General features: G+C 30.8%; 1 protein-coding gene across 2 annotated transcripts in view; it reads left to right on the top strand.

Moving 5' to 3' along the window:
• Window positions 1-12,551, top strand: part of LOC130637620 (adhesion G-protein coupled receptor V1-like) — a 46,585-nt gene that overhangs the window by 4,423 nt on the left and 29,611 nt on the right. For both annotated transcript variants that reach the window (XM_057446943.1, XM_057446942.1), the window contains exons 7-26: window positions 32-153; window positions 253-336; window positions 449-530; window positions 628-728; window positions 867-1,017; window positions 1,598-1,794; window positions 3,172-3,677; window positions 4,118-4,329; window positions 5,398-5,588; window positions 6,201-6,348; window positions 7,125-7,351; window positions 7,497-7,612; window positions 8,229-8,366; window positions 8,551-8,777; window positions 9,186-9,415; window positions 9,500-9,815; window positions 10,146-10,337; window positions 10,661-10,932; window positions 11,227-11,644; window positions 11,826-11,995. In XM_057446943.1, the coding sequence (XP_057302926.1) occupies window positions 32-153; window positions 253-336; window positions 449-530; window positions 628-728; window positions 867-1,017; window positions 1,598-1,794; window positions 3,172-3,677; window positions 4,118-4,329; window positions 5,398-5,588; window positions 6,201-6,348; window positions 7,125-7,351; window positions 7,497-7,612; window positions 8,229-8,366; window positions 8,551-8,777; window positions 9,186-9,415; window positions 9,500-9,815; window positions 10,146-10,337; window positions 10,661-10,932; window positions 11,227-11,644; window positions 11,826-11,995 (4,100 nt within the window). The remainder of the gene's footprint in view (window positions 1-31; window positions 154-252; window positions 337-448; window positions 531-627; window positions 729-866; window positions 1,018-1,597; window positions 1,795-3,171; window positions 3,678-4,117; window positions 4,330-5,397; window positions 5,589-6,200; window positions 6,349-7,124; window positions 7,352-7,496; window positions 7,613-8,228; window positions 8,367-8,550; window positions 8,778-9,185; window positions 9,416-9,499; window positions 9,816-10,145; window positions 10,338-10,660; window positions 10,933-11,226; window positions 11,645-11,825; window positions 11,996-12,551) is intronic.

Below are 12,551 nucleotides of genomic sequence, written 5' to 3'. Positions count from 1 at the left end.
TAAAAAAAATACTGTATTTTCATCATATCAGGCATAGATAGACAAAATATCAGCTTTGAAATCATGGCGGATGACACTCCAGAACTAGACGAAGATTTTATTGTGGAGTTGTACAATACAACTGGAAGAAATGAGAAGTTGCGCTCTGGTGCTGTATGTTCATTCATTTATGATTAAGAATTAAATCTTGTTTAATCTTTTTAATATAATATATTGTATTTTTTTATCATGCTCTCTGTTATTTTTTAATAGACAAATGCTTACATCAAAATCAGAAAGAATGACAATCCTGGTGGAGAATTTGAATTTCGAAAGGCAGTGGCGATTGTCTTGGAGGTAATAAATTTTATACATATAATGCATAACCTATTTTTGTTGTTTTGTACCTTCTTTCAAAAGATTCTTTCAGTTGGTTCTATATATTGCATTGTAATTTTCTTGTTGCTAGGAATCTTCCTCCGGAACCGCTCATGTGATCAGAACTGGTGGTTCCCTTGAAAGGCAAAAAGTCTTGGTCAGAATAGAAAATGGTCAGGGGTTATTATATACTTATATAATTCAGATTATTGTTGAAAAATAAACTTTTTTAACTAAGTTGTAACCAATACATTATTGCTTTTATACTAGGTGAAAATGATTTTAGGCCATATGAGCAAATAATAGAGTTCATGCCAGCAGAAACTGAAAAGATGGTGTTTTTATTTCCTCAGGATGATGACATACCAGAAGTATGTAAAATAAACATATTACAATTTTTTTTTCTAAATAGTGTCATTGTAGTAACATAATAAACTGACATTTCATCTATATCTTACATGGTTTATTTGTGCATGTTGCTAGTAATAATCCATGCTCATTTGTTTAAGCTTGCTGAATCTTTTGATGTGCACTTGTATTCAGTTGATGGTTCAGTTTTGGGGAACAAAACAACATTTAAAGTGACTATCCTTGAAAGTGATGAACCATATGGGTTGATTGCATTCTCCAACAGTCCTTTGAATATCAACCAGACGATAAGTATGTCTGCACATCAATGTTTTTTTCTTTTGATCAGCCCTTAGGTGCCCAACAGGTAATTTAAAATTCACATGAGAAAATCAACCAAAGAAATAATTTCAGTTAATATGTTTTTAGTTACTCAAAGTAAATCTATATAAATATTAAATTTTCACTTATACTGTTACCAGCGAGAACGAATGCGAGTTTTAAGATTTAAGATGGTAATTGCTGAAAAGCTGTAACAAATCGATGCTTTTTCAAGAACATGTTGTCTTGAAACTATTCCAAGTTTTACTGGTGTGTAAGGAGTAAGGAATGAGAACCATAGAAGTTTCGCTTGATAAATATGCTTTTTTATTTACGATAGCTCAAAAGAGCTAAAAGAACAATGCTATTTTTTAAATTAACATTTTGCTTTAAATTAACAATAATAATGAACCTCTGGGACACCTAAGCGTTAATTAAATTTTAAGTTTGAAATACCTTGTTCAATGAAATTGACAATTCTTTTTTCTTCTATCAATTTACATGTTCAGTTGTAATTTATAAAGACTGAGGGTGTCTGATTGAATAAGCATTTTTAAAATTATGTTATCAGGGGAACTTCCAACATCAAACTCTATTGCAACTTTTCAAGTTTCAAGAAGTAAAGGAACGCTTGGCGCAATTGATGTATTTTGGGCAGTTGCAAATGATAACCATAATATAACAGATTTGAATCCTTTAAATGGAATGGTAAATCTACGGGAGGGCCACAACACTGGAACCTTCTCTATTATTGTCAAACATGACCAGGTAAGGGGTCATCTACAAAATTCGTAGCAATTCGTATAAAAAAAAATCGTATATGCTATACGAATTTTCTTTTGCCATACAGTAATTAAATTCGTATGAAATTTTTCTAAATTCGTATAAAATTCGTATGAGTTTTTAATTAAATTCGTATGAGTTTTAAATTAAATTCGTATGAGTTTTAAATTAAATTCGTATGAGTTTTAAATTAAATTCGTATGAGTTTTAAATTAAATTCGTATGAGTTTTAAATTAAATTCGTATGAGTTAAATTCGTACGAGTTTAACAAAAAATTCGTATGAGATTTTAATTAGATGCGTATGGTTTTAAAAAAAAGAAAATCGTTTGACATTGTATTAAATTCGTATATGAGTTTCAAAATAAAATATTTTTTAGATCGCATTTTAAAAGTTTAAAAACGAAAAACGGCGATAGAAATGTTTTTTTAGATCGCATGTTAAAAGTTGAAAAACGGCGATAGAAATGTTTTTTTAGATCGCATTTTAAAAGTTTAAAAACGAAAAACGGCGATAGAAATGTTTTTTTAGATCGCATTTTAAAAGTTTAAAAACAAAAAACGGCGATAGAAATGTTTTTTTAGATCGCATTTTAAAAGTTTAAAAACGAAAAACGGCGATAGAAATGTTTTTTTAGATCGCATTTTAAAAAGTTTAAAAACGAAAAACGGCGATAGAAATGTTTTTTTAGATTGCATGTTAAAAGTTGAAAAACGAAAAACGGCGATAGAAATGTTTTTTTAGATCGCATTCTAAAAGTTTAAAAACGAAAAACGGCGATAGAAATGTTTTTTTAGATCGCATTTTAAAAGTTTAAAAACGAAAAGCGGCGATAGAAATGTTTTTTTAGATCGCATTTTAAAAGTTTAAAAACGAAAAACGGCGATAGAAATGTTTTTTTAGATCGCATTTTAAAAGTTTAAAAACGAAATATAATTCGTATAAAAGAGAATATAATTCGAATGACAATTCGTATGAAAGAGAATATAATTCGTATGACAATTCGTATGAAAATCGTATAAAAGAGAATATAAATCGTATGACAATTCGCATGAAAATCGTATAAAAGAGAATATAATTCGTATGACAATTCGTATGAAAATCGTATAAAATTCGTATTAGATTTTTTATAAATCGTATAACTATTTAACACTATACGAATTGTATACGATTTTTATACGAATTAAAAGCAATTAAATTCGTATATATTCGTATAAAATATCATACGAAATTTGTAGACGACCCCTAATTTTTTCCTAACTTTCTATTAAAGCGTTTATTTTATCATTAATTTTTAAGTTGCTATGTCTACACTTGTGTTTTTCTTGACCTGTGTTGTATTAATGTAAGCTTTTTCACTAGATTCCTGAAAAAGACGAGTTGTTTGAAATATTCATTGTTAATGTCACTGGGGGAGCACGGCTTATTAGACCCTCCTCTGCTTTGCTCACAATCATTGCGAATGATTTTCCTGTTACTATATCTCCATCCTATATTTACATTGAAGAAGGAGAAAGTTCTACATTGTTTATCCATTTGAAAAAATCTTTTCCCTATCCAATCAGTGTTTTGGTTGAAACCGAAAAAAAAGATGTCTCGGATGATGACTTTGTTCCTTTTGTACGTAACATAACTTTTTTGCCTGGCGAGACAACTAAACCTGTCCAAATCACTACAATAGATGATAAGACACCTGAACTTGATGAGACCTTTACCGTAACAATCACTTCTGTCACTGGTGATAATGTTATTTTCAAGAATTACTCTTCTGATGTGATAATTAAAGCAAATGATGATCCATACGGTGTTTTTACCTTTCATGACACTGTACCGTTTTACATCGAGGAAGGTGAAACACTTAAAATAAGGTAAAATTTAATAGTTGCTTTGTGTAGCATAATTTGTTTCTTGTTATTTAATTTATGTAATGACAGCAACTTAGTGGTTTCAAAAACAATTCTTAAAAAATCGAATATAAAGTTTTTCTGGTTTAATGATAACCATTTCACTGTTTTCGAGCCTTTTATACAAGATGGTGAAGATTGATTGCATATTGAAAGTAAACAACTTTTAACCAAATGAACATTTTAAACACAAAGTACTGGCTATGAAAATAACAAGAAGGCAAATGCAGAAAAGAAATATTTTAATAGCTTAGCAAATCTGAGCAGTGATAATTGATCAGGTCAGAAAAAAAGAAATTGCAGTTGTTAGCTCGCAATGTTCGAAAATCTCACTCCGACGCAAAATAATAAAAACAATTACATACAATGGATTAACCTTTTATGTAACTTTCTTTAAAATTTAGAGTTGATAGATTGTTTGGCACATTCGGTGAAATTAAGGTACTGTGGAGGGCCATTAATTTCTCCAATCACAACATCGAAGAACTTTCGAAAAACAGTGGTGCCATAGTTTTTAATGAGAACCAAACAGTTGGATATGTAGAAACAATGGTGAAAATGGATTATGAAGCTGAGCTCAACGAAACTTTCTCAATACAATTGATAAACATCACAGGTAAATCTTTTTTCTTTCTAAACTTATAGTATTTGTTAATGTTTTTAATGACCAACCAAGACATAAAGCACGTCATTTTCATGATCTTTGATATTTGCTTCTGTTATTGACAACCTTCTGTTATGATAACACAATAGGGCTACAACCATTGCATTTGCAATGTTGCTTTTACGCTAAATAGCTTAGAAACATGTGAAAATAACTGAGGTCAAATGTTGCATGGATTACTTATATGATCTTTTCTCTAGTAGTTGAGAAAAATGCAGAAAGAAGTTTGTTAATAGCTCTCCCATGATAAAGCATGTAGAAATATTAAAAATCAATTCAAGCTTTATCATTTCGAGACTTTCTCTTGTGATAAACCACAATGAAATGAAGACAGAACCTGCTCCTATTAGTGGGTTTAATTTTTTATGGTTTTATATCCTTAGGAACAATGTTCATAACACCTTATTAAGGCCCCAGTCTCAGCAGTAGTTTTACAATTGATAGACCCTTCTTGCAGTGACGTACAAAGCAAGGTTATTCCTGCATTATAGGAGTTATGGAAAGTGTATATATTAGGAATTTTTTAGGAATACGATAGTTTAAGGTAAATGTTAAACATTCGTTTGCATTTCACCTTTATAAAATATATACAGATTCAACTTAAGACGAGTGTTAAAACAGCAAAAGTTGTCTTCTTTATTATTTTATCAGATGTTTCAAACTCTACATAACAGAAGCAAGGACCTAATAAATTTTTCTTATGTGTACTGATCATTGCTGATGTTATCCAAATGTTTATGACTGTCCTTTCCATTGTTCTTTTATCTCAGTGGAATTCTATACTGCTCTGACAATTAGTTATTATTACTAATCAAATCCCCATGATCAATTGAATTTAAATCAAAGTTTAATGTGCATAAAAGATACATACGTTATGGCATTTGTATACTCCCTAGGCTTGTTTGAAATGCATATCAAACATACACAAAATCTGCATCTGATAATGCAGTCTCTTATTAACTTAATAACGACAATTCCCATTGTAGGTGTACAATGTAGTAAGCATGTATTCTTTTATAGGTGGAAGACTGGGAAATATGACAGTGTTGGAAGTTACAATTTTGAGTAATGATTACCCTAATGGTGTTTTCATGATTGATACATCAAACACTACAACCACTTTTGCTGAAGATTTTGATGGAAATGATAAATATAAAACACAAGGACACATTTCTTTCATGAGAGAGCAAGGAAGTTTTTATGCTGCTGAGGTAGGAACACATTCTGCATTGAAAGTATTGGATCATTTACATTTTTTTTTTTTGTTTGTCATTAAAGTTGCTCAAAGCAAACTCTTATTGCTTCAACAGCTTCATTAAACAGGTGTAGTAATATTTTCTTATATGCAAATTTGTTATATGAAAGTGATTGCTCTATCTAATGTAGGTTACATTGGGGTGAATATCATTATCTTGTCATTTTAAACGCAAAATAAGCATAAGCCAAGCAAGAATAATTTTAAGAGTAGCCATTTCTTAAAATTGCACATCAGCATTGTTTGGCCGATGCATTAACGCCAGTAGGCTGCAAAAACTTTATTTTGACAGATGTAAAAGAAAGTGAAAGTACAATAGTCACCATTTTCCAGAATACTCGCATTATGAAACAGTCAACTGTACGCTGGTGAACATTGACAAGTAAACTTTGATGCGTTTAGAGTGTGTGTGTGTGACCTAAATAGAAACGGTTGTGCGCTTACAGTGTTTAAATTTTGGCTACTCTCTCTAAAATATTTTTTCTCTGTTTGTAGGAGTTAAATTCAAAAAAATTTGATTTCAATCAGCAATAATGATTTTTAATTATTTGCTGACTTAATACTTTAGATTACCTGGGAAATCTACAGATGGGATATGCCCTCAAACTTACCTAACCGCATATGGGACTTACTACTACGCAAAAGTCTAGATAATCTTCCAAGCGAAGTAAATGGTAGAAAAGGCAGTTCAACGGTTGCCTACAAACTCACAACAGGTATTTATCATTAGGAAAAAGTTTAAAGATACATAACAATTTATGTGAAAGTTGTATTTTTTGTTTTAGTCTTGCAACATGCTGATGAAAAAGTTCTAATTTTAGATTACCATACTATGAAATACTGCTGTAATGCAACTTCTTGAAAACATTTGTTCAAATTTGCTCATAAATTCATAAGCATGGGTTTGTTTGCTAGGCATCTTTTCAAATAAGAAATGAATCTGAAAAACAGATGTCCTGTAACAATAAATTTGTGCAAGAATCGAATGCACAATATGTATGGTCTGATTAGTTGTTGCCACATTTTAAAACCTGCAGTTTTTTTGATTTTGACAAGTTAGATTTAAGGAAACAATAGTTTATACTGATTATGGTTGAAGTTGTGAGAAACTCATCAACATGGATTTCTTGTCAAGCGATAGATGTTTTTAGCTTGGTTGACCACAACATGGATAATGTTTTTAAGAAAACGTTGTGAGCAAACGATTGGTTGTGACCATCAAAAAACAGATTCTTGCAAACTTTCTGGAACCACTGTGTCATTGAATGTGCTGCTTAAACTTAAAAGTCTTTATTATCAAAGGCTAGGGAAAAGCATTTAGTTATTTTCACTACTCTTTTGTCTGATTCTCCACTATTTAAAAGATTATCCTGAAGTTTTTGTACAATTGGTATTTTACTAAATCAAATGTTTATAAAAGAAATATTTTTATTATGTAGAGTATCATAAAAGGTTCTACATACATAGCTTAAAGTATAATAATTTTTTCTAGGTTCGTGTCTAACTGTACCATTAAATCAACAACCATCAGCAGTTGATTTAGCTGAAGGATTTACCATCGGTATGTGGATGAAGCCGTCTGCTAGTGCACAGATGAATCTCATAAACAAGCTTTGTACCACAAATGTTATTTACAATGTTATGATTGATACAAGAGCTCAACCAATGGCAATAACGCTTTCAGTTGGAACATCTTCAGCCAGTGTTAACAATGTTGTTGTAAGATTTATATTTTGTAAACCTTTTTGTTGAGAAGCAATTTGAAACAAGTTTTGACCTCATTGGAAATGGTAGCCCAGTCTAGAATGTTTCTAATCCTGAAGAAAGACGTAATAAATATATCATCTGATTTTTTTAATATTAGACGTCGTTTCCACGTGATTTCAACTTTCTTGACGGTGAATGGCATTCCTTGTTTGTTACGTTTTCAAAAGCGAGAAAAGTTAACATATATTCTGATGGATTGCTGATAAAAACAAGGTTATTTTTTCATAATTTTTGGTGTAATTTTATTTATAGTTCATCAACAAACAAAGATGTTGTTGTTTTTTGTAACCCAGGATATTAATACTTGCATATTATAATTATTTTTTTGCTGATGAAATTTGTTTATTGTGTAATTGTCACTTCTTAAAAGTGCTGCAAGATGGAAAACTATGTATACCACAAGTACTCGATTAAGTCTGCGCCTTCCAATAATCCCTCCCTTTTGAATAAATGCCTCCACCATGAAATGAATTTTTCCAAGTAAGCCCCACCCCTTTTTAGGGCCACTATGGTTTTTTTTCTGTGCTGATTGCTACTTGATCTTTAGTCATGCTAATAAATCATTTATGTGAGTAGCTTTTCTAGCTATTGGCTGATACCCACTCACTTTTATACAGCAGTGTATCAACACTTAAGCAATTTAAATATTTCAATGTATTGTGTTATTGAAAACATCATTGAATTGTAATCTTAACAAGTTACCAATTTATTAAAAGCCTTACCCTTCCTTTTAATAAGACCCCACTATCAAAATCTTCTCTGACAAATCTATTGCATTCTATTAACATGACAGAAGATCATCACATAATTTTTTGTGTCTAAACTTTAGCTCCATCTCCAGCTCAGACTTTAATTATGTGATTGCCAATGAAGGTGTTATTTCTCTTGGCTGCTCACAAAGCAACTCCATGCCCTATATTGGATCTATTCAAGATGTGCGAATTTACCCAGTATATTTTGAGGCAAAGTGAGTATGCACATTGTCATGTTTGTTTATTTTATATTTCACTGTACATTATTCTTAAAGTTTTGTTAGACATTATGATGGTGATGTTGTTACATCAAATATAAAACCTTTTTTAAAAAAGAAAATTTTGAACTATTCTTTACAGATCTCTTGCATTTCATATCTGTCAACTTTTTCTGTCTAGGGAAATAACTATGCTGCATGACTTGGCTTCAACATTTGATCCTTTTAATGGTAAGCTATCCTACTTACCTGGCGAAACAACGAAATCAGTTCCTATATCTCTAATAGATGATGATGTTGCAGAACCAAATATGTTCTATGTTGCAAGGATTATTGATGTAACGGATGATCAGCTACCAAGAGATCATGCTGTGTTGAGTAGTACAAATAATACTGCTATGCTAGAAGGTATGTTTGTTAACTAGTCGGTGGCACATGGGAAAATTAAGGGGTTAGCCAATTCTTTTTATATGTATCTCTACTTGCAGTATCATTTTACGTGACAGATAGGGGTATACAGGTATTATAATATAGATTTTTTTACGTGTGGTTGGTGCAATGTGCAAGTAAAAAAGTTGTTTTGAAATTTGGGACTGTTATCAAGGAAATTGTCAATGTTATACCATAAGTTAAGTATTATTTTTATTATGTAAATATTTAACAGACAGACTATTGTAAATTAAAGGCTCTATAGAAACCGACAAACAAACTAAAGGTACGAAAACTAAGAAATTTTTGATTCCCTTGTTTTTGTTTTGTATGTCAGATGGATTAAGAATATAAAAGCAAGGCTCAGTTGATTATTTTTGTTTATAGTTTTGAAGAGTGATTATGCAAATGGTGTATTTGGTTTGCTTCACAGCACTTGTATCGATAATCTGACTGAAAGTTTACATTGGAATGTCACAATTGAGAGGACTCGTGGATTATTTGGTGCAGTTGCTGTTGGTTGGGAACTAACAAGTGTAAATAACAAAGCAATTGCTGCAGAAGATTTTGTAAATGCTACTGGAAATGTTTATTTTCTGGAGAATGAAAATAAAAAGGTTACTGCTTTTTAAGGTTACAGGGTTGGACTTTCTGTAGATTTGTTCACAATTTTTGCCTTAACTTTTTCTCCTTAATTTCAGATGCTGGAAATAGCTGTTTTTGACGATTTATTTCCGGAAGAAAAAGAGTCCTTTATTGTGAAATTAACTTCCGTTATACCTGCTGATAAACAAAATGGCTCCACACTTAAAAGTGGTGCAGTTATAAATGAATCTCGTTCGCAATGTCAAGTGTCAATTCTTCCAAGTGATTACCCATCAGGTATCTTACAATTAATGGACCATGTACCCCACTCTTCTCCATTTATTAAACCTATAAAATCACCTTTACATATCAACATTGATGAAGAACAAGGAACACTAAATGTTTACATCGTCCGTTCACAAGGTTTGCAAGGTAAATGTTGCAGTGTTTTTGTTTTATTTATTCATTACAAGCATGAATTACATTGTTGTATCACATTATTCATTTTTCACATCTTCTATTTTTTTATATGACAATATAATGTTCTATCTAGTCATTTAAGTGTTCGGTATCCATTAACACCTGAATAATAAAGGAGCATTACTCTTCAATCACACTATGACCAGTGTGATTTATTGTGAGTTTTGATGCTAAAGCTACCTCTGTGCTTAGTTGTCGTCCCTACTTTATTTGAAAACAATAGAGAAATTAAAACTAATAAAATAAATTTGAGAATTGTAATCACCATTATTATTTATTTAGGCACTGTTTCAGTTGAATGGAAAACTGAAAGTGTCACTGCCGTTGGAGGCAAAGATTATCATGAAACACTTGGATCTATTTCTTTAAAACCCGGAGAAAAATCCGCAGTGATTGCTATCGATCTGATTGATAATGACGTTCCTGAACTTTTTAAAATTTTTAAAGTACTTTTGCGTAATCCAACAGGTGGAGGTTGGTACAATCTGAGGTTTTTTATTAAATAATGTCACTATGTCCCTCAAAATCGTTACACACTTTAAGATTTTAATTAGAAAATCGAAAACGAAGTTTTCTGTAAAAACAAAATAAACTTGATTGCATCCAAACACATTGATACATTGTGGAATTTTTTTTAAAAAAAACAATATTTACAAACAACGAAACCATAAAAAATTAAGTTTAGTTGTTTAAGTTGAATATTGTAAATTGAAAATAAAATTGTGTTCTGAATATACTTTTTTAAAAATAGATTATCTACACATTTTTAACTGTTATCATTTACCATTTTGTTTTAGCAATTGTTGACGCTGGTTCAGAAATGTATGTTCGTATCAAGCCAAGTGACAATGCTTTAGGAATGTTTAGTCTTAATCAGACAATATTTCATACAAAAGAAGGTACAACAGTAGACATCCCTATATATAGAGTTGGTGGATCCCTGGGAGGTGTAAATGTAACATGGACAATCGTTAATGGATCAGCTGACTTCTTGGACACAGTGGGAACTGTAATGGTAGCAGCTGGAAAGATGGTCACTACAATTACAATTGTAACTATAGATGAAGACGTAAGTTTTACTTATAAGTTGCATTTTTATAATAAATTTAAGCTGGTTGAAAGAAATGTCATGATGTGTTAATTCTTAATTTAATTTGAACTCGTGTTAAAACACTGGTAGAATAAACTGATTTCTACTTTTATATTCTGTGTTATTTTGTGGTTGTGCTCTGGTAAATAATTTACATGTAAATTAAAGGTAGTATAGTATACTAATAGTATGGTTTAATTTTTGCTCTGATAATGTTATTTTGTACTTAAAAAGACTGTAAGCAAATAATTTAAAAAAAAAATTACTGCTCAGGTTCCTGAATTAGATGAGTCGTTTGTCATAAAACTTGTCAATGTGAGTGGTGGAACAATTAATCAGAGTGCTGATGCAGCAATTATAAAAATACAAGCTAACGATCATCCGTATGGCTTGTTTAACTTTCAAAGATCCATGTTATATACAAATGAAGCAAACAAAACAATCCCTATTACCATCATTCGTGAAAAAGGCACTGCTGGCACTGTTCGAGTCTTTTATAACGTTGGGAAATCATTCACTACAAATGTTGCTGAGGAGAATACAGATTTCATCCATGCTAATGGCTTTGTAACCTTTTTTGATGGAGAAAAACAAAAAAATGCTACCGTTACTATATTGGATGATGATGTTCCAGAGGTCAATGAAAGTTTTCTGTTGAATATTACTCATGTAACAGTACTCAATCAAACAGGTATAGAATCATATTTTCATACTAGTAGTTTACAACTAAGCAACACTCATTTAGTAGGTTTATGCTTAGATATTTTAGTATTATTATATTTGATATTGCATGCAAATATGACGAAAAACCTTCTGTTTGAAAGTTTGATCCTTCAACAGTGAAACTTAGTTGATTTTTTAACCACATTTAGACCCTGTACATATGAAAATGATTGGTAATAACAGACTAATGCATGTTATCATAACTTCGAATGATAATGCAAATGGTGTTCTCACGTTTAAGAGTGATACAGTGTATGTTAACGAAGATCATATTGGTGGAGTTGTAAATGTTACGCGTAGCCGTGGCTTGTTTGGAAAGGTAAAGATTCATTTCCTGATTTTATTGTGTAATGTAGATGGAATTATACTGTTCATAAGTATGCATCATCACTGAACAGAAACTACATATTTGGAAAAACATGTTAGCAAAAGTTTTGGGTTTTTAAAAAATATTATTTTTTAATACATTAACAAGTTTAAAATATTAAAAAACAGTGTAATTTGCAATAAGAAGCAATCATGAAGATACGGTATTTTTTGTTCCTTTTTTTATCTTTTATATGATTCACTAAAATGTGTAGAAGATATAATAATTAACAATGAACTTGTTTTTTGTTTTTACTTTTTTGATTTAATGGATACGGGCCAGTACAAAGTCATATTTTTTAAGATATGGTACGTCCTAGTGTTTAAAAAATTTTGAAAAGTGTTTTGTTAGGAGATTTGTTTAAAAATTAAATCAATTTGAATCTTTTGGTGACAAAATGTTATAATCTTTAGTTTTGCAAGGTTTCAGCATTATAATTGCTTTGCTGACAATATGTATGGTGACATTACTACACCAATTTTGCCATATATCTTTCCAATAATTAAGA

This window comes from Hydractinia symbiolongicarpus, chromosome 1 (assembly GCF_029227915.1).
Source record: "Hydractinia symbiolongicarpus strain clone_291-10 chromosome 1, HSymV2.1, whole genome shotgun sequence".
Taxonomy (NCBI): Eukaryota; Metazoa; Cnidaria; class Hydrozoa; order Anthoathecata; family Hydractiniidae; genus Hydractinia; species Hydractinia symbiolongicarpus.
This window is presented reverse-complemented; position numbering and strand designations above follow the sequence as displayed.